The sequence below is a fragment of the Wolffia australiana genome, chromosome 7 (assembly GCF_029677425.1).
Source record: "Wolffia australiana isolate 7733 chromosome 7, ASM2967742v1".
In the NCBI taxonomy this organism is placed as follows: domain Eukaryota; kingdom Viridiplantae; phylum Streptophyta; class Magnoliopsida; order Alismatales; family Araceae; genus Wolffia; species Wolffia australiana.
The window spans coordinates 13,878,823-13,905,795 of NC_135841.1; the positions used below are offsets into that span (position 1 = coordinate 13,878,823).

A 26,973-nucleotide genomic window follows, 5' to 3' on the forward strand; every position below is an offset into this window, starting at 1 on the left:
CTCTCTTTCTATATCTCTCTCTTTCTCTCTCTCTCTCTGCCTCTCTCTCTTTCCCTCCCTCCCTCCCTCCCTCCCTCTCTGTCTATATCTCTCTCTGCCTCTCTCTCTCTTTCCCTCCCTCCCTCTCTTTCTATATCTCTCTCTTTTTCTCTCTCTCTCTCTCTCTCTCTTTCCCTCCATATATCTCTCTCTTCCTCTCTCTCTTTCCCTCCCTCCCTCCCTCTCTTTCATTATATATCTCTATCCCTCTCTCCCTCTCTTTCGCTTCCTCTCTTTCTATCTTTCTTTGTATTTTTCTCTTTCTCTTTCCCTCTCTCCCTCTCTTTCGCTTCCTCTCTTTCTATCTTTCTCTGTCTTTTTCTCTCTCTCTTTCCCTCTCTCCCTCTCTTTCGCTTCCTCTCTTTCTATCTTTCTCTGTCTTTTTCTCTCTCTCTTTCCCTCTCTCCCTCTCTTTTGCTCCCTCTCTTTCTATCTTTCTCTGTCTTTTTCTCTCTCTCTTTCCCTCTCTCCCTCTCTTTCTATCTTTCTCTGTCTTTTTCTCTCTCTCTTTCCCTCTCTCCCTCTCTTTCTCTCTTTCTCTGTCTTTTTCTCTCTCTCTTTCCCTCTCTCTCTCTCTCTTTCCCTTCCTCTCTTTCTATCTCTCTCTCCCTCTCCCCCTTTCTTTCTATCTCTCCCTCTCTCTTTCTCTTTCTATCTCTCTCCTCTCTATATATTTGTCTCTTTCTCTATTTCTATCTCTCACACTTCCTTTCTTTCTATCGCTCTCTCTCTCTCTCTTCCTCTCTATCCCTCTCTTTCTATCTATATCTCTCTCTTTCTTGCTCCCTCTCTCTAATTCTCTTCCTCTCTATCCCTCTCTTTCTATCTATATCTTTCTCTTTCTCTCTCCCTCTCTCTCTCCTTCCCTCTCTTTCTTTCTATCCCTCACTTTCTATCCATATCTCTCTCTTTCTCGCTCCCTCTCTCTTTCCCTCTCTTCGTCTCTTTCTATCTATATCTCTCTTTCTCACTCACTCTCTCTCCCTCTCTTTCTTTCTATCCTCTCTTTCTATCTATATCTCTCTCTTTCTGGCTCCCTCTCTTCCTCTCTATCCTTCTCCCTCTATCTATATATGTCTCTTTCTCACTCCCTCTCTCTTTCCCTCTCTTTCTCTCTATCCCTCTCTTTCTATCTATATATCTCTCTTCCCTCTCTCCCTATCTTTCTTCTTCTCATTGCTTAGGTTTGATATATTGTCACGCGGTCAAATCCAGAGCTATGTCAATTGCTCGAATCTGGTGCGTGCCAGCCTCAGTGCTTGGGGCAGAACACTGAGCAGCCTTGAGCTCTTGCAGCAGAGTGTGGGGACGCAGCCCTATCGAGGAATAGTGTCATTGCATTGATATCATAAAAGAGTTACATTGGGGGAAGACCAAGGATGATAGAAAGTAACGAGATGAGGCGCATCGCGCCAGGGTACTGTTGCCTCTTCGCCTCGAGACCAGCCGCTCCGCGCACGCGTGCATGCCAGCTCTGTTGCTACACATGTGCCCCCCAGCTGGACACCGCGCCCCCACGGCCATGGCGATCATACACGCCACCCCTGCCTTGACGATCATACACACCACCATCACCCATGCTGACACCTATCGCGTGCAGACTACGCGACGCCGCCGCATTCGGCGCCTCAAGCCGAGCTCTGTGCACCCGAAACCACATGCGGGGACGCCACACGCCCCTATGCCGCCTCGGTGCTCACTGTGCACCACTGCCTTAGTCTCTTAGAGGGATGCCTCCTGCCCCGCGCCTTGCACACGCAATGCGCGCGCGCCCGTTGCGCGGCTCCCCGCACAACTCTGCGCACTGCACCCGCGACACGCTGCCTGGCCTGTGTGTCCCGTGCCCGCACGCGGCGCTTGGCATCCCCACGTGGCGCTTGGCGCGCTCACGCCTGTCGGCCCGCGTGCCCAACATTCGCGGACTTCACCTGATCCGTCCTGCTTAAGCGCGAATGGGCACGCGCACCGTCCATAGTTAATTACCACTACGGGGGCGATGGTCTGAAAGATTAGGTTGGGCGTTACCACCCTTAGTGCATCGTAGCTCTAAATAGGACTCAATCATTGTAGATAGTGAGTCTCACGCAAACACGCCCTCCCAATAAGCATGTTGGCCTCTGGGCAGGGAATGCCGCCTAGTTAGGGGCCTAACATATATACAGAGACCAAAAATGGGAAAATATAATACAGCCCTCAATGGGAAGATAGAGATATAGCAACGGGAAATATGACAACGGTCATATTTCCTTAAATTATGGACCCACGTGAGTGTCACGTGCAGTCCCTAGTTAACACCTGTCTTTCTCTCTATCCCTCTCTTTCTATTTATACATATCTCTCTCTCTTGGCCACTCTTCCTCTCTCTCTCTCTCTCTCTCTCTCTCTTTCTCTCTCCCTCTCTTTCACTCTTTTTCTCTTTCTCCATCTCTTTCTGTCATTGTCTATTCCTCTATTTTTTCTATCTCGTTCCTCCCATCTATTTCACACACACTCTCTCTTTCTTTCTCTTCATCTATTTCTCTATCTTAATCTTTTTATTTATATTTCTCTCCCTCTCTCTCTGTCTTTCTCTTACTCTTTCTATTTATATTTCTTTCTCTCTCTGTTTCTTTCATACTCTTAATATTTATATCTCTCTCTCTCTCTCTCTCTTTCTCTTACTCTTTCTATTTATATTTCTTTCTCTCTCTGTTTCTTTCATACTCTTAATATTTATATATATATCTCTCTCTCTCTCTCTCTTTCTCTTACTCTTTCTATCTATATTTTTTTCTCTCTCTATCTCTCTTCTCCCTCGCTTTCTTATCTTACTCTATGTATTTGTATTCCTCTCTATTTCTCTCTCTCTCTCTCTCTCTCTCTCTCTCGGTAATTGAGTGGACAAACTGCCAGCGAAGGTGCGGGAGGGGCAGAGAGGAAGCGACGTCGATGAGCAATCTGTCGTCGATATTGCAGCTGCTGGCAGCGATTCTCTCGCTCCATCTTCGCCTATGTAGCTCTGAAATCTTCTTCGAGGAGAGATTCGATGGTAAGAGAAGATAAACTGACCGAATACCGAACAATCCGTCGTTCCAGCTCGCCTCCCACTCTCCGACCAACCTTTGAATCTCTACATTGTTAAACCCACTTTCTATCTGTCACTCACTTCTGAATTTTCTTCCCTGTTCCCTTTGATTATGTTTGATGTTTAACTGCCCGTTGCAAAACCGTGCCAGGTTTTGGGCTTTATCTGGGTGAACTGTAATTTGAATTTTTTTAGATTTTTCTTTCCGTGATTATCCGGATCGTTGCTCTAGAATTCAGAATAATACACCATTTTGGCGATGCTGGTATTCCGTGGAAACTGACGATCTGCTCCAATTATCGGAATCACAGACGATTGGGACAGCCGGTGGATAAAATCCGACTGGAAACGAAGCGAGGAGAAGGCTGGGTCCTTCAAGCATACTGCAGGAAAGTGGGCTGGAGATCCAGATGACAAAGGCAAGTATCTTTCTTCTTTGTTTGATTCTAGTATGCACCGCCCCGTGTGATAAATTCCTGTTTGGTTGTCTAATTCTGCGTGGTTTGAACATGCAAAGTTACATATTTTACTTAACCTTTTCGCCGATCGCCAGGTATTCAAACTTATACAGATGCCAGGAATTTTGGTATTTCTGCTAAGATTCCGGAATTTAACAACGAGAACAGGACGCTTGTGGTTCAGTACTCGATAAAATTTGAGCAGGATATTGAATGTGGTGGTGGATATATTAAGCTCATGTCTGGATACGTCAATCAAAAGAAATTCGGCGGTGATACTCCGTACAGGTCTCTCCAAGTATCCAATTTAATTTTCCTCTTAGTCTATGTCAATAAATTGGCTATCTTGGCTTTGATTTTTCCTCCTGCTCTCTCTGTCATTATGCCACGAGTGATAGTCCCTTGTCAAGAAAAATTTTCAGCTTAAAAACCAAATCTGCTAATTTTGGGTGTAGAGTTAGTACATATGTTGTAGCTTATTGATACACAACGCTTCTTTTCCAAGAGTTACCAAATAAGGTAAAGAAAGAACAACCCATAGATACACGCACACCATAATGTAGCATATGTGAGAAAGCTATAAATGAGGAAGATTTTCAAGAATTGGTTGCCAGGAGCAACTGGTGGCTGGTTAGTTGGATCGGGCCTGCTGTCTAGAAAGGGCGAACTCTACTCGAGTGATAAGATCCTTCCCAGGACTTATCATTGGAAGAGGGCGCGAAGAAGCACCCAATCACATTAAACTTAAAACCGCACATGGCAGTTAAAATAAAAGGGGGTATTGGCTGCCACCGAGCCTATAACTAACATGGAGAGCACCCAAGAAGAGGAGTTGTTGGGCGCAAACACTCGCGGAAGCGTACTTGGATGTGAACAGTAGAAGATGTCAAGGATGATCCCAAGACGATACGAGGAGAAATACCAAGGCGTCATTGTCAGCCTCGTCACATCCCCTCGTTGTCACCGTCAAGAGAGCACCAACTCCAGGAGAGAGAGAGAGGGAAGGAGAGACTTCTAGTTCAAATCAACTTTCAAGAAACTCAACTTAACTCAAAGGAAGAAAAGAGAACACATCAAGGGATGAAGAAAACAAGAGAAATGGGGGGCCTTTTACAGGCACAACCCATGGCCTAAATGCCCCATAAAAACTAGGCACGATCCTAGAAAGTAGGCACGATCCTATTCTCAAGGATGTGCTAAGTCATCCTACTTTTTAGGATATACTAAGTCAACCCCCACAATCCTTAAACTTAGGGCTGGGGGTTTGACATTTTCGACAATCTCTACCTTGGCAAACTTCCCAGCCTATGCACTTGTCACTCAATCATCTTCAAGGTGCTCCACCTTCATCAAGGTACCATCTCCTACAAGCAAAAGCAGCAAAATCTTCTAGATGAGCGGGAGGTCTTGTCACCCCTCAGCCTCATCTAGATGTAACGCTCTCCTTCATGGACTCTGGAGTCTCCATGCGTTCAACCATCGACTTGGCTGACGTCCCAGTCGGAAGCAATCGAAGGGGGCAATCCGTGTAGACGCACAATTTCTCGGAAGACTAATTGTGCGACCTGAGTTGCGTCGGATGTCTTCCCACAGAGCACGAAGTGCGCCATATTTGAGAACCTACCAACGAATACCATGATAGAGTCATGTAGTTATACGGTATGGGGCAACCCTAGGACGAAGTCCATACTGACTTCGCCCCTTGGACGCTTGGGCACGCGTAGTGGGGTGTATAACGCTGCGCTCTTATTGACCAGTTTGGTCAAGTTACATACACCAGCACTAGGCGACAATGTTACTAACATCGTGCACCGTGCCCTCTCCACAATAATGCGATTCATGCGTTCAGCTACACCATTCTACCGAGGAGTCTTCTCACTGTAAAGTGATGATGGATCCCATGCTCATCACAAAACTGATTAAACTCTGAGTTCTTGAACTCTGCATTATCAGTTCGCAAGATCTTGAACTTCCTCCCAGTTTGATTCTAGCACACCATGTCTTGAACCAATAAAATACCTCGGACTTTGCGCAAAAAAGTGAATCCAAACCTTCCCGGAGAAATCATCAGCAAAGGTCAAGAAATAACGAGCACCTCCTCTCCACATCACATCAACAGTACCCCTCACATCAACATGAATGTAGTCAAGTGTGTTCCCAGTAGTGTGCTTTGCCGCCGTGCAATGCACCCTGCACTGCTTGCCAATAACACAATACTTGCACAAATCTAAGTTGCAAGATCTAACTCTTGGTAGCAATCCACGTGCATGAAGCGTCTGCATGCCTTTTTCACTAATATTGCCTAGCAGTAAGTGCCACAATAGGATGTCATTAGTTGACGGCTCATGGGGTGTTGTTGTAGCAACTCCACCTACAACGGTGCTCCCTTCAAGTCTGTAAATGTTGGCTCGCTGTCAACTTCCCTTCATAATGACAAGAGAACCTTTACAAAATTTGAGCACCTCATTCTCGGCCCGATAAGAATATCCATTCACCTCTAGCACCCTAAGCAAATTCAAGTTCTGGCGCTAGGCTGGTACATGCCGCACGTTCCCCAACATTCTCACTATGCCATCTAACATCCGAATCTTCATGCTTTCATGCTAACAATCTCGCACGGAGCATTGCATCCCATAGAAACAGTCCATGTCGAACTCCTATAGTAGTCAAACCCGTCAGCATGTGGGCACATATGATAAGAGCAACCAGAATCAAGGATCCACATGTCTGCCAACTCTGTAGCCGCAACTATGGCAGAATAAACTTCACCATCATCACTATCCTCCACCTTTGCGACATTGGCTGAACTCATCTCTCCACCTTCTCCCTTACCACCATTCAGCTTTGGACAATCACGCCTTAAGTGCCCTTTGGCATGACACTTATGGCATTCCTGGTTTTTCAACCAGTTGGCCCTTGACTTGGACCGTCCCTTCTTCTTCTCCCCGGCCTTGCTTCTCTCCCTCGTACGACCTCTTTCTTGTCTGCCTTGCATGAACAAACCTTGACTCTGATCTGCATCAGATGCGGACCGCCTCTTGTCAAACTCCATCAATGTCGTAATCGCCTCATCAAGACTTGGCATGTTCGTCCCATGAAGTATAGTTATCGCAAGGTTCTCGTACTTGTTGGGCAACGAAATCGACAAGATGATCGTCTTGCTCTCCTCAGACAAGTCGTCCTCAAACTTCTGCAGTTCAACGCAAAGGGATTGGAAATGATCAATATGAGCATGCAATTTGGTACCGTCGGCCATCCGGAGTCCAAATTGCTTTGCTTTCAACAAAGCTTTGCTCATAGTTGTCCTCCCCGCATATCGTCGAGCCAATGTCTTCCACATCTGGGCAGGATCTTCAAGATCGAAAACATGATATCTCACACCATCTGACAAACATTGACGAATAGTGCTGGCGGCTTTCATTTGCAGCCGTCTCCAATCGGCATCCTTGACACCTTCATGTTTCGAATCATCCAAAGCTTCAATAACGTCCTTTTTAATGAATATGTCCACCTTTTGTTGCCACAGATTGAAGTTGACCGAGCTGCTCAATTTCTCCAACACATAGCACTTGTTGGAGGGGGACGCGTGACGGCTATTGGAATGGCAACTTCCATTATTTCTCGATATGGGGTTGAGAAATTGGGCAGCTCGGTCAACTTCAGTCTGTGGCAACAAAGGGTGAAGGACATATTGATTAAAAATCATGCTATTGAAGCTTTGGATGATTTGAAACTTGAAGGTGTCAAGGATGCAGATTGCAGACGGCTGCAAATGAAAGCCGCCAGCACTATTCGTCAATGTTTGTCAGATGGTGCGAGATATCATGATCTAGATGTTGAAGACACTGGCTCGACGATATGCGAGGAAGAAACATCGAGGCATCGTCACGTCCCCACGTTGTCATTGTCAAGAGAGCACCAACTCCAAGGGAGGGGGAAGGAGAGACTTCTAGTTCAAATGAGCTTTCAAGAAACTCAACTTAACTCAAAGGGAGAAAAGAGAATACATCAAGGAATGAAGAAAACAAGAGAAATGGGGGGCCTTTTATAGGCACAACCCATGGACTAAATGCCCCCAAAAAACTAGTCACAATCCTATTCTCAAGGATGTGCTTAGTCATCCTACTTTCTAGGATATACCAAGTCAACCCCCACAATCCTGAAAGTTAGGGCTGGGGGTTTGACATTTTCAGCAGGAGTTTTTGAATATTCAAAATTCTGTTATGATCATCCAAGGCTGGAGCAGAGAGGTACTCTTATCTAGAGAGGGGAATCACCGGTGACTTCCTGTTTGTGTCTTCCCTTCTCTTCCCTTACCTCAATTGCACTCGATCTCATTAGTGTATCTCACATTGTTCTTCCTTTTCTTCTGAATTACTGGATTTGGTTATATTAATTGTGGCTCAATTGAGCTACCATGTATGGGATCATTACATTGAGATCTCCATCCTTCTATCACAATTCTTCTTCTTTCTCAATTTTTTTTGATACTCTCCATGGACCTTGTATTTTTACCTCTTTTGGGGTTCTATTGATACAAAACTCGCATCGTCTTTTGATTGGAACATATCATCGATTTCTGATCATATCACATAGCTTAAGAGGGGCAGAAAGTCAGACTTTGGAGTTTTCTTCAGGATCCTTCCAAAATCAAAATTTACGTCTTGTCAGTTTTTCGTTTTCACAAGAACTTATAGTTTATTCTATTTTCTACAGTTTAATGTTTGGTCCAGACATATGCGGCACACAGACAAAGAAGATCCACGTCATACTCTCTTATCAGGGACAGAACTACCCCATCAAAAAGGATTTACAGTGTGAAACAGACAAACTGACACATTTTTACACGTTTATCTTAAGGCCTGACGCTTCGTACAGTGTCCTGGTTGATAATCGGGAAAGAGAATCTGGAAGCTTGTACACTGACTGGGAAATTCTCCCACCCCCGAAGATTAAAGACATTAATGCGAAGAAGGTTTTTTGTCCTTTCAATGTTTAACCATTTATTTATTTTTGTGAAAAATAATGTTAAAAATAATGTTTTACCATTTATCATCGTGAACATTTCCCACATTATCGTTTTGTCCAATTTATTGCAGCCCCATGATTGGGACGATAGAGAATTCATAGATGACCCTAATGATGCCAAACCGGAGGCAAGTCGTCTGGATAAATTCTTCAATCTTTTTTATAAATACGGCCTTATTTCTATCAGTAAAATGTTCGACACACTTGACTCTATTGGTTTCTCTGTAGGGATATGATTCTGTTCCTGCTGAAATCCCAGACCCAAATGCTAGAGAAGTAGGCCATCTATCATCTGTTCGGAATTCAAGGCTTATTTTTGAGTAAAAATATAGTTTTTATGTGGAAATCTGGTTTTCTTCTTTCTTCTTATCAGCCAGCCACATGGGATGAAGACGAAGATGGCCCTTGGAAACCTCCAAAGGTGCCCAACCCAGCCTACAAAGGGCCATGGAAACCTAGGGTATGTGCAATTGATTAATCTCTACCATGAAAGTAGCCTCTTCAATCCTAATACTTCTACTGCAGAAGATAAAGAATCCAAACTATAAAGGGAAATGGAGGACACCATGGATCGATAATCCAGGTTAATTATTCTGCTTTCGATTCCGAAGTTTGGTTCAATATTACGCCACATGAATAAGATTGTTTTTCTTTCCGTTGTTTTACCATGCTTATCATGCATTGTGCTGACAGAGTTTGAAGACGATCCCTATCTTTATGTGTTGAAGCCCGTAAAATACGTTGGGATCGAAGTATGGCAGGTTGTTCTCCAACTTCAGGGCGATAATTTCCGATTTATTCGAGAAATTCATGAGCAATAGTTCTGATCTGTTCTGGGCACTGGATTTATAGGTTAAAGCGGGATCAGTCTACGACAACATTCTCATCTGCGATGATCCATCGTACGCGAAAGAGATCGTGGCAGACTTTATTTCTAGAAATAAGGAGGTGAGCGCGTTCGATACCTTTTTCCAATGTCGATTCTTCGGCCAGCAATCATTTTTAATTCCATCTTGATTTTTCTCGTGCGTTTAGGCCGAGAAAGAAGCTTTTGATGAAGCTGAGAAAGTGAGACTCGCGAAAGAAGAAGAGGTGAGGATAAAATTTTCAATATTTCTCGCACAGGAGTGAATGATTTGCAATCAAATTGGTCGGCATTGCGACAGGAATCCAAACGAGCGAGAGCAGAGGGCGAGCGGAGGAGAGCGGAGAGAAAACGCGACCGTCGGCATCGCGACAGAGATCGATACAGACACAATCGCGACAGATACAGAAAGGTATGTTCTTTCTCTACTCCGACCGGCCGTTCTTTCTTCTTTCTAACCCTAACCCTAACCCTAAATTTCATCTTCTTCTCCAACTGCAGAGAGATTATCTGGACGACTACCATGTGAGTTTCTTCATGATCATCTCTCAACCGCTGTTCTTCTGTTCATCTCTCACCGTTGCTCTTGCCCTCTGTTCTTGACTCCAGGACGAACTGTAGACGAAGAGACCAAGCCACGTGTCAGCATTTGATTGGGTTCGATTTAGACCGTCGATTATTATGGGTCCCACGACGACCTGAATGTTGACTTTGACAAACTGATAGCCGTTACAGCATCGTTTGGAATTGATACGTGCGGTTTCTTGGCCGTAGATGCAAACACGTGATAGGAAATAGAACAGATCGTAGCTGTCCAAATGGTGGGCTCCAACCGGATGATGGACCCTTACCGGACAATTACGTAATTATCGTTTAGGATTTATTTGGGAATATCTTAAGCAGTTTGTCCTGCAGGGCCACTGTATCGCTGCCCTCCTCAACCGAAGTTTCGGTTACTGTAGCTCAGTTAGACATTGTATGGCAGCGGCGAGGAGCTTCCTCCAAGTCTCACAGAAGATCGTTCTCTCGAGAAATTCCCCTTTGGTGAGGTTTGTACCGCGGCGTACTGCTGTGGAGTGTTCCATGGCTGCGAAGAAGGTGAAGGTGGCCGTCGCGCAAATGTGTTCGACGAACGATCTGATCGCCAATTTCGAGACCTGCAATCGTCTGGCGAAGGTAAAAAGTATTGGTTGGCAACCTGCTGACGATCTGTTATCTTTATTCTCCGTTATCATTTCTGCTTCGGACGTGTAGTTCTGGCCAGATGCTGGAATAATTGAGAAAATAGACATTGACGCGATCCTGGCGGTGTATGTAGACAACAAGCCTGGCAGTTTAGCCAAGGATTATAATCATCGTCCTTCAGTCTTGGTGATTGCTTAATGTGGGTTTGCAACGCCACGGAAACGTCGGATAGTTGGTGCTGTGGCATTATCTAGTGGAGAATTTTCTTGATGATTTGATGTCGATGATTATCATCCTTTTATGGTAGAGGGAAGAAAAAATAAATCCGTGATTTCCATGATGTAATCGAATCTTAATACGTAGGAAGCAGCCGCAGCTGGCGCTGAACTGCTATGCTTTCCAGAAAACTTCTCCTTTGTAGGAGCCAAAGAAGGAGAGTCTTTGAAAATAGCTGAAAGTTTAGACGGACCTATCATGCAACGATATTGCTCTCTTGCAAGGTAAACGGCGATGCAAAGGTCCTCTTTTCTAACATTTTTTTTTTTAAGTTCTGGTTATAAATTCTTGCAATTTTTGCCTCCGCTTGGTTTCAGCCAATTCTGGATGGAAACATCCCATCTGAGACCTGGAAAGGATACAGTTTTATTTCGCGAACCGACTTCTTAATCCACGTGTATCTTTCTCCCGTCAACCTCTCTCTAGACCTCTTAACAAATCTTAAAAATTTTATTTCATGTGCCCACCAAGAGACATTTGAGTGAAAGTGAGGGCTAATTATCAACAATTTCTGGACGCAAGTGGAAGGATGAATTACTTCTTATTTTATTAGGGAACAAATTTACGTCGTAGAAATATGGACACTTTTTCAATATTCTCTTACGCCTTCTTCCAACTCAATATAAGCAAGAAAAGAAATAATTCAAGAAGCCTTATGTACCAATTCTTCCTGTTTTTTCGATGCCTAGCCTTCCCTTGGATAGAGAGTCCTTCTCACTGGAATGGATTATCACTGGAAATATTACTCCCTCACACCGCAGACAAAATGCAGCCGTCTGCTCCTGGAAGTCACCTCCTGCCAGCACTACCCCAAGACAGTAGATGAGCCCTCTCCCAAGAAGTCAGGAAAACCATCGCTGCCCTTTTTCCTCTTCTACCTTCTTATTTGTATCTTTATTCAAACGCCACACTTCCCGGCAAAATACCTGGTGGTTATTCCCATGGCCAGCATGGGTCACAAACCACGCTGGATGAACCCCTTGTTACTGGTCCCTTCTCCCATCTTCTTTTCTTTCTCTTTACTCTTCTTCGTATATTTTAATGCTGGTACCGTAACATATTAGTCTCTTTCTTCATTGCCTTTTCCGCCTGTCTGTTATAGTTACATCACCCCATCAGAGAATTTAATATCTCCCAATCATTTTGTTTTGAAAATTATTTAGTCCTCATTTGTTCTGGTTTTTTGTTGCCTTGCTTGCAGAGACTCAAAAATTTGGTTATCTTTAGGAGGCTTCCAAGAGAAAAGCAGCGAAGACAGTCATATATGTAACACACATGTCCTTGTTGATGACTCTGGGAACATCCGGGAAAAATATCAGAAGATACATCTGTAAGAGAAATTTGACCCTTGTTCTCTGACTTTGACATTCATCTGTTTGGATTCCTTTTTCTTGTGCTTCAAATTGGTTCACGTTTTTATTAGAAAGTATTATAACTATGAAAGGATGCGTTAGAAATGCTACTAATTTCAACAAGTAGTGATGGTGTATTAGGGGATGCTTTTCTGTGGCTCGCGACTAGTACCGCTCTCATCTGAAATGCCTTCTCCCGCGGTTTTCACCTGCATTGAGAAATCGGTCATCCATATTGTCTTTAGATCTCCCTCCATAGGACCAAGGCGTTTCTTGCAGTGATTCAATCAATAAGGTAATTGAACAAAGACTTCAGGTGTCAATTTTTGCTTCGTGACTCTGATAAAAACTTGAAGAAGAAAAGCAGATAATTCTCCTTATAAGCGATTTACGAATTCAATCAATCCTTCCTCACGACATCCAAGAACGATCAAGCAAGTATGTAGAGAAATTCACACCTCTTAGCCCACTTTATACAGAGATTCTTGGCAAATACAGCTCCTCTCATCAATCCCTCCTTTGCCAATCACAGCCAGCTTTCTGAAATTCTCGCCGCCCCTCTTGCTCCAATCAGGGTGTGCTGTATTTGTACGAGTCATTACCAAGAACCAGTCATAATGGGCATGTGTGGCGCTTAAATGTCCCCGTTGACTTAAGGAACCATATCAGGCTCCTCTATGTTAATCCTTTATCCATTAATTGATATTAGAGAGAGGTTTGGATCCCTTGAGGATCATTTTTTTCACAAATTTCAAATGTTTCATTGTTCATCTGGTAGTTTGTGTGCTTTCTGTCAGTGTCTAGTTCTTTTTGGCTATGCCATTTGGTAAAACATTTATATCTTTTCGCAAAGACTACTTATTTTCTTTGGTTTATAGTTATACCCTAAAACCTACATTATTGTATATATATTCATGGATTGCTATTTGACTCCTGTATCATGCCTAATGAAAAATGGGTCATCCTAAAGGGTAGTGGATCCAACCATGATGTATGAAACTAGGGCTTTTACCCAGGAAATAGAATGTCGTATTCTTTCTTCTCCTCTGTTCCTCTCTCAAAGTTTCTCTATCGATGGCGACCTAGAGCCCTGTTGCTGCTGCTTCAACTTTTTGGGGGGCTGCTACATTGATGCTCATCCTTTTGGACTTGGTATTCTGTAGTCTTTCATATCTAACTAATATCATGTGAACTTAATGTTTCATATTATCTAATGGTCATACTCACTTCTAACCGATTTGCTATATAAGTTCATGCGTCTAGAAATTCGCAGACTATGAACTTTTGGCATTGAACTGGGACGACAAGGTAGATCACCTACCTGACATCAAGAGTGGTTTTTGTCAAATTATGTAAAATAGATTTGGGTCTATTCTTGTGGCTTTCGTACTTGCGTGTTTATTTATTGATCTTACTTTTACTCACCTAAATTGTATTATGTGCCTATTAATATGCATAGAGTATATTAGTATTGAACAGTACAATGCATTATATATATAAATGAAGTCTATAATAGAATCATAAAATGGGTTCCTTTTTTCATCCATCAGAGTTGAGTTATAATGTCTCCTTCTTGATTATGAAGTTTTGTGACTTATGCTTCCTTCATTATTTGAATATTTAAAGAACACTGCCATTGAGGTTTCAATGTTGAATGGAAGGAAGCATCACTCTTCGAACCTAGTTTTATAGACTTAGATTTATGCTTCGAAGATGCAATGCCCCCCTCTCTTATTGCTGAGACAAAGTCACGATCTGAAAATCGGGTCAAGCTGCTATCTAGCTGCTACATATATTGGCCTGATTGAACAACAATTTGTTGAGAATGAGAAGGCTAAAGCTGTAGCTTTAGAACAAGGGAGCTTGACTAGCTACACAAGACAAGGCAGGTGCCTAAAAATCCATCGTGTAAACATGTGACATTGTGGGGTAGATGGCCACGCTTTATATTCACATGCCCAGAGAAATTCAACTTGCACTACAGCTTATAAATGCCATTGGATCCTGTTAGCTACAGACTTCTATAATTGGACTTTACTTTTTTTGGTTATTGTACTTAACTGTACTTTCCTCAAGTCACTGGCGGTCCATTGTGATGGGGCCACCAATGTTTGCACATATTAGTACCCCTATATATAGGGGTGCGTGGGTGTTGTAATTTTTATCAAGAATCTATTTTGTTTTTCATCTAATTGATCTGCTACGTTTGATTAGTCCAGATCAGACAGATCCAGATGATATCTTCAAAGTCTCCTACACCATAATGAAGGAACAATAGACATTGATTGACTTCAACTTTTAATATGTCAGACAGCTGGTATGCTTGAGTCTTTGATGAATATGAATATTTTTGTTCATGATTGAGGGATTCCGTAATTCAAGGATTTGTAGATATAGAATCTAGTAGATAACAGCAAGTAAGCAATCGGCTGGAAAAGATGGAAGTATCATTTCTGTATGAAAGTCAGTCATACAAAGGGCTGCATCAAAGATTATTATGTTCCTTATTTGAGTTGATGGATTGAATGTGTCGCCGCTGTGCATATTTCCACCACCTTGCTTGGGTTTTTGAGCAGGCAACCTCTAGCTAGAGATGTTCAATTCGTGCAACCAGTCCAAATATAGTGTGGTGTGTGGTGAAGTTCAAATTGCAAGGTGCATATCGCAGACCAATCCGAGAAACTGTACAGCACACCACAGAGGCCTGGGCGGCGCAAATCTGCAGTTATATGAAACTTTAAAAGAAACGGTATTCAAAAAATTTTCCTCTCTTCCTCTTAAGTCTCTCTTTCTCTCTCTTTCTCACTCGCTCTTCTCTCTGTCTCTCTCCCTCAATCTTCTCTCTCTCTCTCTCACTTGCTTGCTCCTCTCTCTCTCTCTCTCACTTGCTCGCACTTCTCTCTCTCTCTCTCTTTCTCCCAATTGCTCTTCTCTCTCTCTCTCACTTGCTCGCACTTCTCTCTCTTTCTCTATCTCTCTCTCTCACTTGCTCGCACTTCTCTCTCTTTCTCTATCTCTCTCTCACTTGCTCGCACTTCTCTCTCTTTCTCTCTCTCTCTCTCTCTCTCTCTCTCTCGCTCGCACTTCTCTCTCTTTCTCTCTCTCTCTCACTTGCTCGCTCTTCTCTCTCTCTCTGGCTCTGATACCAATTGATACTAACCTTGATCTAGGTTCGTATCGGAAGGGGATTGGAGGATGAGGCGAGGTAGATGTTCGCGGGGTAGGAGAGTCGATACGGGAATGATCAAGAGGAGGCCGAGCAGAGGGGGAGGTAGGGATCGGCTGAGGACGAGCTGCCTGAAGACGATGAGATGTAGAGACGGAGCGTTGATGTAGGAGAGACGAGAGGGAAAGAGAAGCCACTAATCACTTATGAACCAACATTCAAGTCTGCCCTCACTCTCTTCTCTCTGTGCTATTTAAAGGCAACATAGAGAGAAAGGAAGCATAGTAAAATGACGATAATGCCCCCCGACTCCAAGGAAACCTATCACTCACTTCCTCGCTCTTCTCTCTCTCTCTCTCTCTCACTTGCTCGCTTCTCTCCCTCCCTCTCTCTCTCAGTTCTTCTTTCTCTTGTTTGCTCTTCTCTCCTTCACTCTCTCTCTCTCTTGCTCGCTCTTCTCTCCCTCACTCTCCATCTCGTTCGCTCCTCTCCTCCTCTCCCGCACTCTCTATCTCACTCTCTCCTATCCTTCTAGATCTCTCTCGCTCTCCTATCCTCTCCCTCTTCTCTCCATCTCTCTCTATCTTGATCACTCCTCTCCCTCTTCTCTCCATCTCTTCCTATCTTGATCACTCCTCTCTCTCTCTCTCTTCCTCCCCCGATCTTCTCCCTCTCTATCTCTAGCTCGCTCCTCTCTCTCTCTCTCTCGATCCTCTCCCTCTCGATCCTCTCCCTCTCTATCGATCGCTCCTCTCCCTCTCTCTCTAACTCCCTTGTTCCTCTCTCTGTCTCTATCTATCTCGCTTGATCCTCTCTCTCTGTCTTGCTCAGTCATCTCTCTCTCACACATCTCTCTTTGTCTACCCACATTATTTCGTGCGATGTGCAATGCTAATTTCCACACATTCGCACTGCAATGCGACCAAATTTTCACACGTGTTGCACAAATTTGCACCACACCGCACACCCTTCTCTGCTCAAGCTGAAGGTGAGGCATTTGTAGTATTGGTAAAAGAAATGCGCTCGAACTTGAAGTCAGTGAGAAATTACAGCCAGTCCCAAGCCCTCAAAAAAGTGATTATTTGAAAGAATATTTCATTTCACTTTATGATGAAATTTGCAATCATACTGTTATTTGCCTCATTATAGACATCCAAAAACTGCAAGACAGAGATGCAGAGAGGAGGTACAATCTGATTAGGCAAACTCGTGGATGACGCCACCAATCTGGTCTCTTTGAGGGCGTCTGTGTTCTCTAACTCCCTTCTTTTTTTTTCTCCTGTTGACTCTGAGATTGGTTCACTAGACTCCCAGTCTTGAGATACTAATGTTTCAGTCGATCAGATCGAGGAAGTCCACGTCAAAACACTACTGTCTACCTATGCTTGTCTGCTTTACTCCTCATGTGGGCTTGGGTTGGCTCAGGGCAAGCCTTAAGTTAACCTAGCATTTATTTTCCAAGAAGTTAAATTAATAAATGCATGATTTATAATCCATTTATTTTGGACAAAATTTTATTGCAAAAGCTTCCATGTGTTGTGTTCTCATCCATCCATGCCCACAAATTATGATACGGCTCAAGAAAATCAAATATTTTGCGCAGTATTAATTGACATTCTTTTATTTCATTTCAAGGTTTGATGTCGACGTTCCGGGGAACATGGTGTACAAAGAGAGTAGATTCACCACGCCAGGTGTGCTCCAACTCTTTTTCTTTCTAAATACGTGTGTCGTGTGCTTCAACTTCCGTTTTCCTCAGCCATCTTATTTCTTTGATCAGCCTACATTTTAAACTTATTATTGAGGCTGCATCCAAAAAAGCCCAAAAATAATGATTCTTTTTCGTGAAAATGAGTTTTGACCTTAAAGCGCATATCTTCTGGCTCAACAGGAAACCGCATAGTTGTGGCGGATAGTCCTTCAGGGCTGTTAGGTCTGACAGTCTGTTATGATTTGCGATTCCCAGAGCTTTACCAGCAGCTGCGATTTCAGCATCAAGCTCAGGCATCACTCTTTCGATTTAATTTTTCTGTTGTTATTTAATTTTTCTGATGGTCTAACTCTAAAATTACCTATAAAGGTCTTGCTGGTACCGTCAGCTTTTACCAAAGTAACAGGGGAGGCACATTGGGAGATACTTCTCCGCTCTCGAGCCATTGAGACACAATGCTACGTGAGCCTGCAGTCATGAATTCTAAGATTTTTTCCCCACTTTTCGCTATTTCAGTTTTTTAGTCTCTCATTGACAAGACTATTTAGAGGATTATCCTTATTTACGTGCCCAAAAAGTGTTAGATTAGTGGTTCATGGTTGATGTTGATGGTGTTCATGGTTGCAGGTCATCGCTGCTGCCCAGGCTGGAAAGCACAGCGAGAAGAGGGAGAGCTACGGAGATTCACTGATCATTGATCCTTGGGGAAGGATCATTGGGCGGATGCCAGGTATCTTGCATAATTCATGATCATCAAAAATATATGATTGTCACTTCTCTGTTAATTATAATGTAATCTGTTTTACGAGGAATGTTATCTCAATCATTTTCCGTTGCACTTCTGATGGGCATTTTACTCTCCAGATCGGCTTTCTACTGGGATAGCTGTAGCTGAAATTGATCTCTCACTCGTTAAATCTGTCCGGGAAAGGATGCCTATTTCTGAGGTTCTTTCTCTCCCTCTGTTCATTCTTTCTCTCTCTCTCTCTCTTGCTTCTCTTTCCTTCTTTCCCTCTCTTTCGTTTTCTCTCTCTCTATACCTCTCTCGATGTCTATATCTCTTTATATCTCTATCTCTCTATCTCTGTGTCTCTCTCTCTCTACCTCTCTCTCTCTCTACCTCTCTCTATGTTAATCTCTCTCTGTATCTCTATCTAACTTTCTATGTCTATATCCATCTATATCTCTATCTCTCTCTACCTCTCTCTATGTCTATATCTCTATCTCACTTTCAATGTCTATATCCCTCTATATTTCTATCTCTCTCTACCTCTCTCTATGTCTATATCTCTATCTCACTTTCTATGTCTATATCCCTCTATATCTCTATCTCTCTCTACCTCCCTCTATGTCTATATCTCTATCTCACTTTCTATGACTACATCCCTCTATATCTCTATCTCTCTATCTCTATCTGTCTCTCTATTTCTCTGCCTATATGTCTCTATATCTCTTCTTCTTCTTCAAGAAAATCTCTCTCTCTCTCTCTTTATGTCTATATCTCTATCTCTCTATCTCTATCTGTCTCTCTATTTCTCTGTCTATATGTCTCTATATCTCTTCTTCTTCTTCAAGAAAATCTCTCTCTCTCTTTATGTCTATATCTCTTTCTATCTCTATCTCTCTCTACCTCTCTCTCTATGTCTATATCTCTTCATATCTCTCGCCACCTCTCTCTCTATGTCTATATCTTTTCATATCTCTCTCCACCTCTTTCTCTATGTCTATATCTCTTCATATCTCTCTCCAACTCTCTCTCTATGTCTATATCTCTTCATATCTCTCTCCACCTATCTCTCTATGTCTATATCTCTTCATATCTCTATCTCTCTCTACCTCTCTCTCTATGTTTATATCTCTTCATATCTCTATCTCTCTCTACCTCTCACTCTATGTTTATATCTCTTCATATCTCTATCTCTCTCTACCTCTCTCTCTATGTTTATATCTCTTCATATCTCTATCTCTCTTTACCTCTCTCTCTATGTTTATATCTCTTCATATCTCTATCTCTCTCTACCCCTCTCTGTCTATCTCTACCTCTCTCTCTCTCTACGTTCAACTCTTAATTCGTGCACTTCCCTGCAGCATAGAAGAACAGACATTTACGAGCGGGCCTTCGAATCAAATTTATGAGCGGGCTTCTTCAGCGAATTGATTATTTGGGACTAATTGTTTGTGTGAGACCCGCAAAAACCGCTTAAACTCCTCCCTGTTGTAATGTGTAAATCTCGAATTTTTGTAATCTCGAAAGAACTGAGGAATGACTGATTTTCATCACTGGTAAATTCAGTGCCTGAATCTGATTCTGAATTGACTTCGTAACATGAAGATACATCATCATTGACTCTGTAACATTCATCTTCGCTCCGTATCATAAATTCCCACGCACCTCACTGCCGGTTCATAAACTCTCTTAATGGCGCACCTAAGTTATCTCCTGTGTCAAGGTTGAAGATGTCCGACTAAGATACCTGGGAATAATTTATGAAAAATCCTGGAAAACTTCATTTTGTTGTTTATTTTAACAATTTTTTAATGACATTGCTTACTTTAACAATCGTCAACTCTCTCCTTCATTGCTTCCTCGAAATAAATATAAGAAAAGTATATGATAATGCGGCGATGCCGCAGCAGATGACGTAACGGACGGGGACGGTAGTAAACCGTGTAAATCAACCGCACCCGATGACGTAACGGGACGGGACCGAACGAAACGGAAGGCACGCATGCTGTGCAGGTCCGTTCCGTTCCGTTCCGAGATCCGGACGGTAAGAGACGGAACGGATGACGAGCCGTCGCGTGAATAAGAGTTGATCGCGCGTCGGATTGCTATGCAGGCGGGAACGGGAGGAGATGTTCGCCAGAGCTTCGTCGTCTCTCGCCGCGTCTTCCTTGCCTTGCTCGACGGTTTGTTTCCTTTCTCGGCCTTGCTCTTAATGATTAGTACGCAATTGAGTTCTGAAATGGAATTTTTACTGCTGAAATCACGTTAACGAATACTGCTCGCGGTTTGCCCTATTGACGAGTGAGGACTGCGTAGTTTTGCGCAGTTATCAGTTTTCTTGGTTTTTTCGAGCAATCCTCCTAAAATTAGTGTTGAATTTATGGATACGCTCTTCTGGGTGAAGTCATTCGTCGTTGTGAATAAAAATCCTGAATGTTGAACAGGTGAAACATGGGCTTCTTGCATGGGTCAACGCTAGACATCAGCCGTTTGGAAATCGTTACCTTACATCCTTTGGTGCCAGCCTTTTGTATTCCCGGCAAGCTTTGAGAAGAGGGCATGCTTACGGGACTCCCAGATTTCAATGTAGCGTTTCTAAGACGTCTTCATTGCAAATCGAACTGGTATGATTTCTTGACAACACTAAGTTAATTTTTAGGCGGAGTGAAGGTTTTTTTTGTCTAAGATTGCCATCGTAATCTTGTGGGGTCGTGTGGAATTTCTGCAATTTTACCTTGGAATCCGCTGCGTCTAATGCTATTCGTCTTCAATTACAACTTTAAAAGATTCGATCTTCGCGCGGACTTCGATAATAACTTTTTAATCTGTTTACTAAATACTGACTTCAGAAGATATTCCGACGGCAGGTACCATGCCTCAAAGACAATTATGCTTATATTTTGCACGACGTGGATACTGGCACGGTTGGAGTCGTGGACCCCTCTGAAGCAAAACCCATTATAAATGCTCTAAATAAGAATAATCTTACATTGGCGTATGTTCTAAATACCCACCATCATTACGATCATACCGGAGGAAACCTCGAACTGAAAGAAAGGTATGGGGCAAAGGTACTGCTTATCACATGGTTATCCCATTTACATGATTCCTTTTTTTCATTTTTTCAAAAACTATCTTACTTTTCTCACCATTTTCCTAATTTTCTATGAAGAATTTATTTCTCTAAGCTTTGTGTTCTGGATATAGGTAGTTGGCCCTCTCGCAGATAAGGACCGAATTCCGGGGATTGATGTGGCACTTTCCGACGGAGAGAAATGGATATTTGGAGCCCATGAGATGGTCGTGCTCTTCACACCTGGGCATACAAGAGGTACACAATTTATTGCAGCTACATACCAAAGATTTGGTTTTCACCATAGCTCGACGAGTATAATGAAATAAATTTACTTTTGACTCGGGCTTCGATGTATCCCTTCAATTTTTTAACGCTCCTTCCGCCAAAAAATTTGAATCAGGTCACTTGACTTACTATTTCCCTCAGTCCGGGGCTCTCTTTACTGGGGACACTCTTTTCAGCCTGTCCTGTGGCAAGCTCTTTGAAGGAACTCCAGGGCAGGTCGACTTTATGTTATATCATATTACATTAACTCGGAACTAATCCCTGAGTAACATCAGTTAATGCAAGGAACTGTGTTTATCTCGCAGATGATGTCTTCTCTTCAGCGAATTATGTCTCTGCCAGATGACACAAAAATATACTGTGGCCACGAATACACTTTGGTATCGGTTACTGCTTCATTTATAGACGTTAATTGATTTTATTTTTAAGGTTATTTTTCATCATCTTAAAGAAAATGCAAAATATATTTTTAAATTAAGAAATGGTTTTGATGGCTATAAAGGTATTGTACCTCGATGTTATTAAATGAAAATGAGAGAATTTATAATTGTTAAATTTATATTAATTTTATTGGGTTTTCTTTCTAATTGTTAAATTTATATCTGTGCTTTTTTTCTAATTGTATGTACTTTTTAAAGTAAAAAATGCATTTCCCTATTTTCTTCAGAATTTCTGGATTTTATTCTGATTTAAAATAGACATTTGAAATTTTAATTTATTGTTGAATTCCCGACTATTTTACAAAAACATATTGAAGTAATTTCCATGTGTTTTTTGACTCTGAACTCACTTCTATACAAATCATATAATTTGGATTTTTGGTTTGCAAACATGTTGAGATTATCGACTGTAACCATGCGGATTCGTAACATTACTGTATTCATGCTTAGCAACGATATGTTTTTCTTGTCTTAGCAATGTTTCTTCTACTGGCAGAGTAATGCGCAATTTGCCTTGTCGATAGAGCCGAAGAATGATTTGCTGAGATCTTACGCTGTTGATGTGGCGGATCTCCGGAGAAAGGGCTTGCCCACGGTAGAATAAATCGTTGACTTTTACCTTTTACCCGGAGGCCAACGTTGACTTGTAGGATCTTAGCTTTGCGTTTCCTTGTTGAGTTGCAGATACCCACGACGCTGGGAAGAGAGAAGGAGGTCAACCCTTTCTTGAGGACCTTCAGCGCAGAGATTCGTCAAAACCTTAAGATTCCGGTCGAGGCGACTGAAGCAGAAGCCTTGGGGGCCATTCGCCAGGCCAAGGACAATTGGTAGTCCTGTTGACTTTGTAAGTTCCACAGGGAGTTGACTTTCAAACCTCTTTGTTTATAGCTTAACTTTCTCATTAGCCCATGCAGAGGTAGTCAGGGTTTTCACAAGTTGGTCAGGTTTTGAATAGGGAATGACAAATGTCATCCGTCACGTCATTTGTCACAGTGACAGAGGTGGGACAGTGATAGATGGCGTTTTTGGACTTCACGATGGTGACAGATGGACATGACGAAATATTGGTGACGGGTGATGTAACGCTGACGGATGGTTTTGGATGTGTGCTGTGACAGGATGGCCATCACGGATGTCATGGTGATGGGTTTTTAAATGATGAGAGTAGAGATGGTCCAAACGTGCGATCGAATCGTTTCTGTGCGATTGTGCGGTGCGGTGCGAAAATTGCACCGCACTTCGTACAGAAAATTCTCACATTTGCACTGCACACCGCACAGGTCTGCGCGGTGCGAATGTGTGAATTTTCGACGAATAATGAATGGACATTGGATATTGGATCATCTCTCTTTTCTTTCTCTGTTGCACTCTTCTCTGGCTCGTTCCTCTCTCCCTCTTTCTCTCTCTATCACTCTTCTCTCAGCTTCTCGTGCTCTTTTCTTGCTCTCGCTCCCTTGTCTCTCTCCTTTCTCTCACTCACTTTATCGCGCTTCTCTCACTCATTCCTCTCTCCCTCTTTCTCTCTGTATCGCTCTTCTCTCAGCCTCTCGTGCTCTTTTCTTACTCTCGCTCCCTCGCCTCTCTCCTTTCTCCCTCTCTCTCTGTCTCTATCGCCCTTATCTCACTCGTTCCTCTCTCTCTCTCTCCCTCTTTATCTCTCTATCGCTCTTCTCTCAGCTTCTCGTGCTCTTTTCTTACTCTTGCTCCCTCATCTCTCTCCTTATTTCTCTCTCTCTCTCTATCGTCCTCTTTCTCTGTGACACTCTTCTCTCTCTCTGCCATTCCTCATTCTTTTTCTATCGCGCTTCTCTCACTCTTGCTCCCTCCTCTCTCTCCCTTTTTCTCGCTCTTTCTATCTTTCTTTTCCCTCCCTCTCACTCTCCGTATCTTCTCTCTCTCTCTCTATTGCTTCTCTCTCCCTCTCACTCTCAGTCACTCTCCTCCCTCTTCTCTTTCTCGCTCTCAGTCACTCTTCTCTCTCCTGCTCACTCTTCCCTCCCTGTTTAATTTGTAGCTCCTCTCTCCCTCTCTTTCTTCATTATTTTCTCTCTCGGGGCCTCCTCTCTTTCCCTCTCTCTCATAATCATTTGTGTGAATTTATGTGATGTGTAGTGGGAATTACCGCAGAAATTCGCACCTCACATCGCACAGGGGGTTTTGTGCGAGCAAAAATTTGCACGACATATGCGAAAATTTTCCCTGGACCGCACAACCATCTCTAGATGTGAGAGAGAGAGAGAGAGACCGAGGGAGAAAGAAGAGGGAGAGAAAAACGGAGGAGAGAATGAGAGAGAAGAAGGATAGACAAAGAGACCCCAGAGAAGAGAGAAAGAGAGGTTGAGAGAGAAGAGAGACCTAAAGAGCCAAAGGGTGAGTGAAGGAAAGAGGCCCAGAAGGAGAGGAGAGAGATTGAGAGACACAGAGAGAGAGAAAGAGGCCCATAGAGAGAAGAGGGAGAATGACAGACAGAGAGTTAGGTATATATAAAGAGAGATCAAGAGAGATATATAGAGAGAAAATGAGAGAGACAAGAGAGAGCGAAAGAGAGACAGAGAGGGATAACAACAGAGGGAGAGAGACATTGATAGAGAGGTGAAGAGAAATGAACTCCTCGCGTAGCAACAAAAAAGGGGATAGAGAAGGAGAAGAGGCAATATAGAGTAGTTGAAATCTTGATATTTAATCCATGATCTTTTGTTTAACAATGGATTCATATTTATAATGTAAAATAGTAGCCGTTATATAATCTGTTTCTATGTTTAATCATAGCCGTTATAACAAACTATAACATCTATAATGAAACCAATCCTGGCCGTAAAATCTTCCTTATCTACATTTGATCCTAACAGCTATATTTGATCCTAACGAATATATTTAATCCTATCTATGTTTCAACCTATATTTAATCATATTCACTATTTCTCTAACGAGTATAGGGGTATGTGGCTTTATTTACTAGGCTAGTTGTTATATTTAATCCTATTGGTCCATACCTGGTCATCCAAAGCTTTTGACTCGTCTTGAACGGAAATGAGAGTGTGAACAGGGTTAGAAACTCCGTTATTAAGAGGCACACATTAATAGAGAGAGAGAGAGAGAGAGAGAGAGAGAGAGAGAGAGAGAGAGAGAGAGAGACCCAAAGACAATTACTGTTTGACAGAGACATGATGAAATATGCGTCATCGATTCGTCCATCTTTGTCGTCATCCGTCCCACCACATCCTTGCATTCCCCTAGTTTTGAATATTCAAAAATCGGTCGGGTCGAATTATTGGGTTTTGGGTCGATTCAAATTTTATGGATTGAATGCCTATCGACCGACCCTGGATCGATCAATTTGATGGATAAAAATGAAAACGTAAAATTTTATTGGGCCAAACGTCCGGCCCATTAAGCTGTAGATTTTGGCGGGAAATTTGGGGCCCCCATCTGGTACGTTGCGCAGCACACCGTGCATTCAGGTTTTGAATTTTATACAGAGCGGGAAGGAAAAAGTGGGAAAGGATCGTCTCCAAGCTCGAGCCGAAGCGATCAACCGTGATCGACTTCGTCGGCCAGAAAGTCCGATCCGATCGCAATCTCTCCTCTCCGCGTGATCCAGATGTCGATCAATGCTCATCTTTCAAGGTTATTTCTCTCGTCCTCCATTTCCTGTCAGATATTGATACTCTTCACTCTTGTTGAAGAATTCTGCGAAATGACTGAATCCATTCCTTCCACTTGCAAGTACAAATTGGGGAGAAAGGTTTGTCCGTTATCCGTGGCTGCACCTGATGAGAATGAAGAGGCGCTGGAACGATCTGAAGAAGTAAATGGCGGATAATTTCTCTTAGGCGTTTGCGACGCTACAGAAGGGCACATCCGATGATGCAGAGTTGAAGCCCACGGTGATGTTGTGCGGATATCTTTGATCTCTGCAAACCATCTGGTGAACGTGCGTCTTTATCCTCTGGACACCATCGTTGATGAAACGAGAAGATTCAGAAGAGTGTTAGAATGTTCCGCCACATTGAAGTGCGCGCATTACAGTGGTAGTATCAATTCTCGTTGAATCCAAGAGCGGCGAGATGCTGTGGTACGTTCTTCATGCTTTGATCTGACTTTCACCAAGCTAGGATGGAGACATAATGTTGCAGAAGTCAGGATCCGACTACTCGAGTTCCATCGAAAGAAATTGATCTGCTTATTTCCATTAACATTTCCTTCTTGTTGCGTTGTGGTAGATCTCAAGACTTGAATATCCAATCAATAATATGCTTGGTAGATTTCCAAAAGAAAAACACAATGTAGCTTTAGATGATAGATCTCAGGTAAGGGCGATCCGCCGTTGTCGAAGCTCCCTGGCCGACGAGACGACTCTCCACCGTGGCTAGTTCCTTCTCCCCGAGTCGAGATGACTTCGGTCTTCCAGCGTGACGCCTTATCTGGGCGACTCCCTTCCTCCAGGCGAGCTCCTCCCTCCAGGCGAGCGGAATCCTCTCCCTCCTCCTGGCCTTTCCCGAACTGGTAGTTCGGTTTCTTCTCCAAGAAATGAAAACTGGAGATTCCTCTTCCTTCTCGCACAGGCTTTATTTATAGGGAGAGGGAGATTCCTCTTCCTCTTGGACTACTGATCTCGGTCAACAGTCCGTTGACCAGATCACTTCAGCCTCCGTCTTAGGTACTTCCGGGAGTAGTACTTATCACGTTGCAATCACCAATGGCATAAAGCTATTAATCTCTCCAAGTTTCTCCAATGTATTAATTTCTCCATGTTCTAGTACGTGAGACACCAGTATTAGGACATTATTCTTGCTGTTGTAGCTCGTATTGGACCGTGACTAATTCAGCCCAATACAGGCCTGTATATTTTACTCACATCTAGTATAAACATGGAGCAGTTTTTTCGCTTTTTTGCCTTTCATATTTTGTTGTTGCTCTGTCTTCATCTTTGATTGTGGTACTTTTTTTTACCTGCAATCGATTGGTGGATAGACATGGTTGTTTTGTTCTGTTCGTTTGAAACGAACAAAAAATTCGCACAAAAGAACCGCACAGGGCCTTTCTCTTTGTTCTGTTCTTTTTTTTCAAAACAAACAAAATTCGCACATTCTCACAAATTTGCACATTCGCACAATACTAGAACAAAATTCGCACAAAGCAAACAAAAGAACCGCACACGGATCTGTGCGATGTTCTGTTGGAATTTGTTTTTGTTCTGTTCGGAAAACTGAACAGAACAAAAATTTTGCACAAATTCGCACAAAAAGAACAGAACGACCATGTCTATTGGTGGATGACCCTTCGGCTTCCCAGTGTCTC

General features: G+C 42.9%; 3 protein-coding genes and 1 long non-coding RNA gene across 7 annotated transcripts; all 4 read left to right on the top strand.

Moving 5' to 3' along the window:
- Positions 1 to 2,874: 2,874 nt before the first annotated feature.
- On the top strand, positions 2,875 to 10,207 carry CRT3 (calreticulin 3). Its single transcript, XM_078577991.1, has 14 exons — positions 2,875 to 3,067; positions 3,415 to 3,522; positions 3,657 to 3,849; positions 8,278 to 8,536; positions 8,661 to 8,717; positions 8,818 to 8,865; positions 8,963 to 9,049; positions 9,115 to 9,172; positions 9,283 to 9,350; positions 9,442 to 9,537; positions 9,625 to 9,681; positions 9,756 to 9,866; positions 9,956 to 9,979; positions 10,064 to 10,207. Exons 1-14 carry the CDS (start codon positions 2,968 to 2,970, stop codon positions 10,073 to 10,075), a joined length of 1,278 nt encoding a protein of 425 aa, XP_078434117.1. The 5' UTR covers positions 2,875 to 2,967; the 3' UTR covers positions 10,076 to 10,207.
- Positions 10,208 to 10,294: 87 nt separating this feature from the next.
- On the top strand, positions 10,295 to 19,432 carry LOC144705368 (Nitrilase/cyanide hydratase and apolipoprotein N-acyltransferase family protein). The gene is made up of 9 exons (XM_078577992.1): positions 10,295 to 10,630; positions 11,003 to 11,139; positions 12,117 to 12,245; positions 17,069 to 17,127; positions 17,325 to 17,437; positions 17,514 to 17,606; positions 17,772 to 17,874; positions 18,009 to 18,091; positions 19,233 to 19,432. Exons 1-9 carry the CDS (start codon positions 10,433 to 10,435, stop codon positions 19,278 to 19,280), a joined length of 963 nt encoding a protein of 320 aa, XP_078434118.1. The 5' UTR covers positions 10,295 to 10,432; the 3' UTR covers positions 19,281 to 19,432.
- Positions 19,433 to 19,954: 522 nt separating this feature from the next.
- LOC144705842 (hydroxyacylglutathione hydrolase 2, mitochondrial-like) lies at positions 19,955 to 22,828 on the top strand. 4 transcript variants are annotated; one of them, XM_078578679.1, is made up of 9 exons: positions 19,955 to 20,054; positions 20,316 to 20,495; positions 20,739 to 20,942; positions 21,079 to 21,202; positions 21,348 to 21,448; positions 21,538 to 21,612; positions 22,169 to 22,267; positions 22,357 to 22,516; positions 22,578 to 22,828. In XM_078578679.1, exons 1-8 carry the CDS (start codon positions 20,001 to 20,003, stop codon positions 22,501 to 22,503), a joined length of 984 nt encoding a protein of 327 aa, XP_078434805.1. In that variant the 5' UTR covers positions 19,955 to 20,000; the 3' UTR covers positions 22,504 to 22,516; positions 22,578 to 22,828. The 4 variants fall into 4 exon arrangements, with proteins under 4 accessions (XP_078434805.1, XP_078434806.1, XP_078434804.1 ...); XM_078578680.1 differs by having other exon boundaries at positions 22,587 to 22,828; XM_078578678.1 differs by having other exon boundaries at positions 22,666 to 22,828.
- Positions 22,829 to 25,051: 2,223 nt separating this feature from the next.
- LOC144705642 (uncharacterized) lies at positions 25,052 to 25,868 on the top strand. Its single transcript, XR_013582070.1, has 2 exons — positions 25,052 to 25,299; positions 25,400 to 25,868. It is a non-coding gene; the product is annotated as an uncharacterized LOC144705642 (long non-coding RNA).
- The last annotated feature ends 1,105 nt before the right edge of the window (positions 25,869 to 26,973 follow it).

What these genes read in the sequence shown, in the direction of transcription:
- CRT3 (XM_078577991.1), top strand. Translation starts at nt 2,968, where the DNA reads ATGAGCAATCTGTCGTCGATATTGCAGCTGCTGGCAGCGATTCTCTCG. An exon ending in AAGGGCCATGGAAACCTAGG is followed by an intron (nt 9,050 to 9,114) that starts GTATGTGCAATT and finishes CTTCTACTGCAG; the next exon opens with AAGATAAAGAATCCAAACTA. An exon ending in ATCGCGACAGATACAGAAAG is followed by an intron (nt 9,867 to 9,955) that starts GTATGTTCTTTC and finishes CTCCAACTGCAG; the next exon opens with AGAGATTATCTGGACGACTA.
- LOC144705368 (XM_078577992.1), top strand. Translation starts at nt 10,433, where the DNA reads ATGGCAGCGGCGAGGAGCTTCCTCCAAGTCTCACAGAAGATCGTTCTC. An exon ending in CGATATTGCTCTCTTGCAAG is followed by an intron (nt 11,140 to 12,116) that starts GTAAACGGCGAT and finishes CCTTGCTTGCAG; the next exon opens with AGACTCAAAAATTTGGTTAT. An exon ending in GAGTAGATTCACCACGCCAG is followed by an intron (nt 17,128 to 17,324) that starts GTGTGCTCCAAC and finishes CTGGCTCAACAG; the next exon opens with GAAACCGCATAGTTGTGGCG.
- LOC144705842 (XM_078578679.1), top strand. Translation starts at nt 20,001, where the DNA reads ATGTTCGCCAGAGCTTCGTCGTCTCTCGCCGCGTCTTCCTTGCCTTGC. An exon ending in CTTCCTTGCCTTGCTCGACG is followed by an intron (nt 20,055 to 20,315) that starts GTTTGTTTCCTT and finishes AATGTTGAACAG; the next exon opens with GTGAAACATGGGCTTCTTGC. An exon ending in GGAGAAAGGGCTTGCCCACG is followed by an intron (nt 22,268 to 22,356) that starts GTAGAATAAATC and finishes GTTGAGTTGCAG; the next exon opens with ATACCCACGACGCTGGGAAG.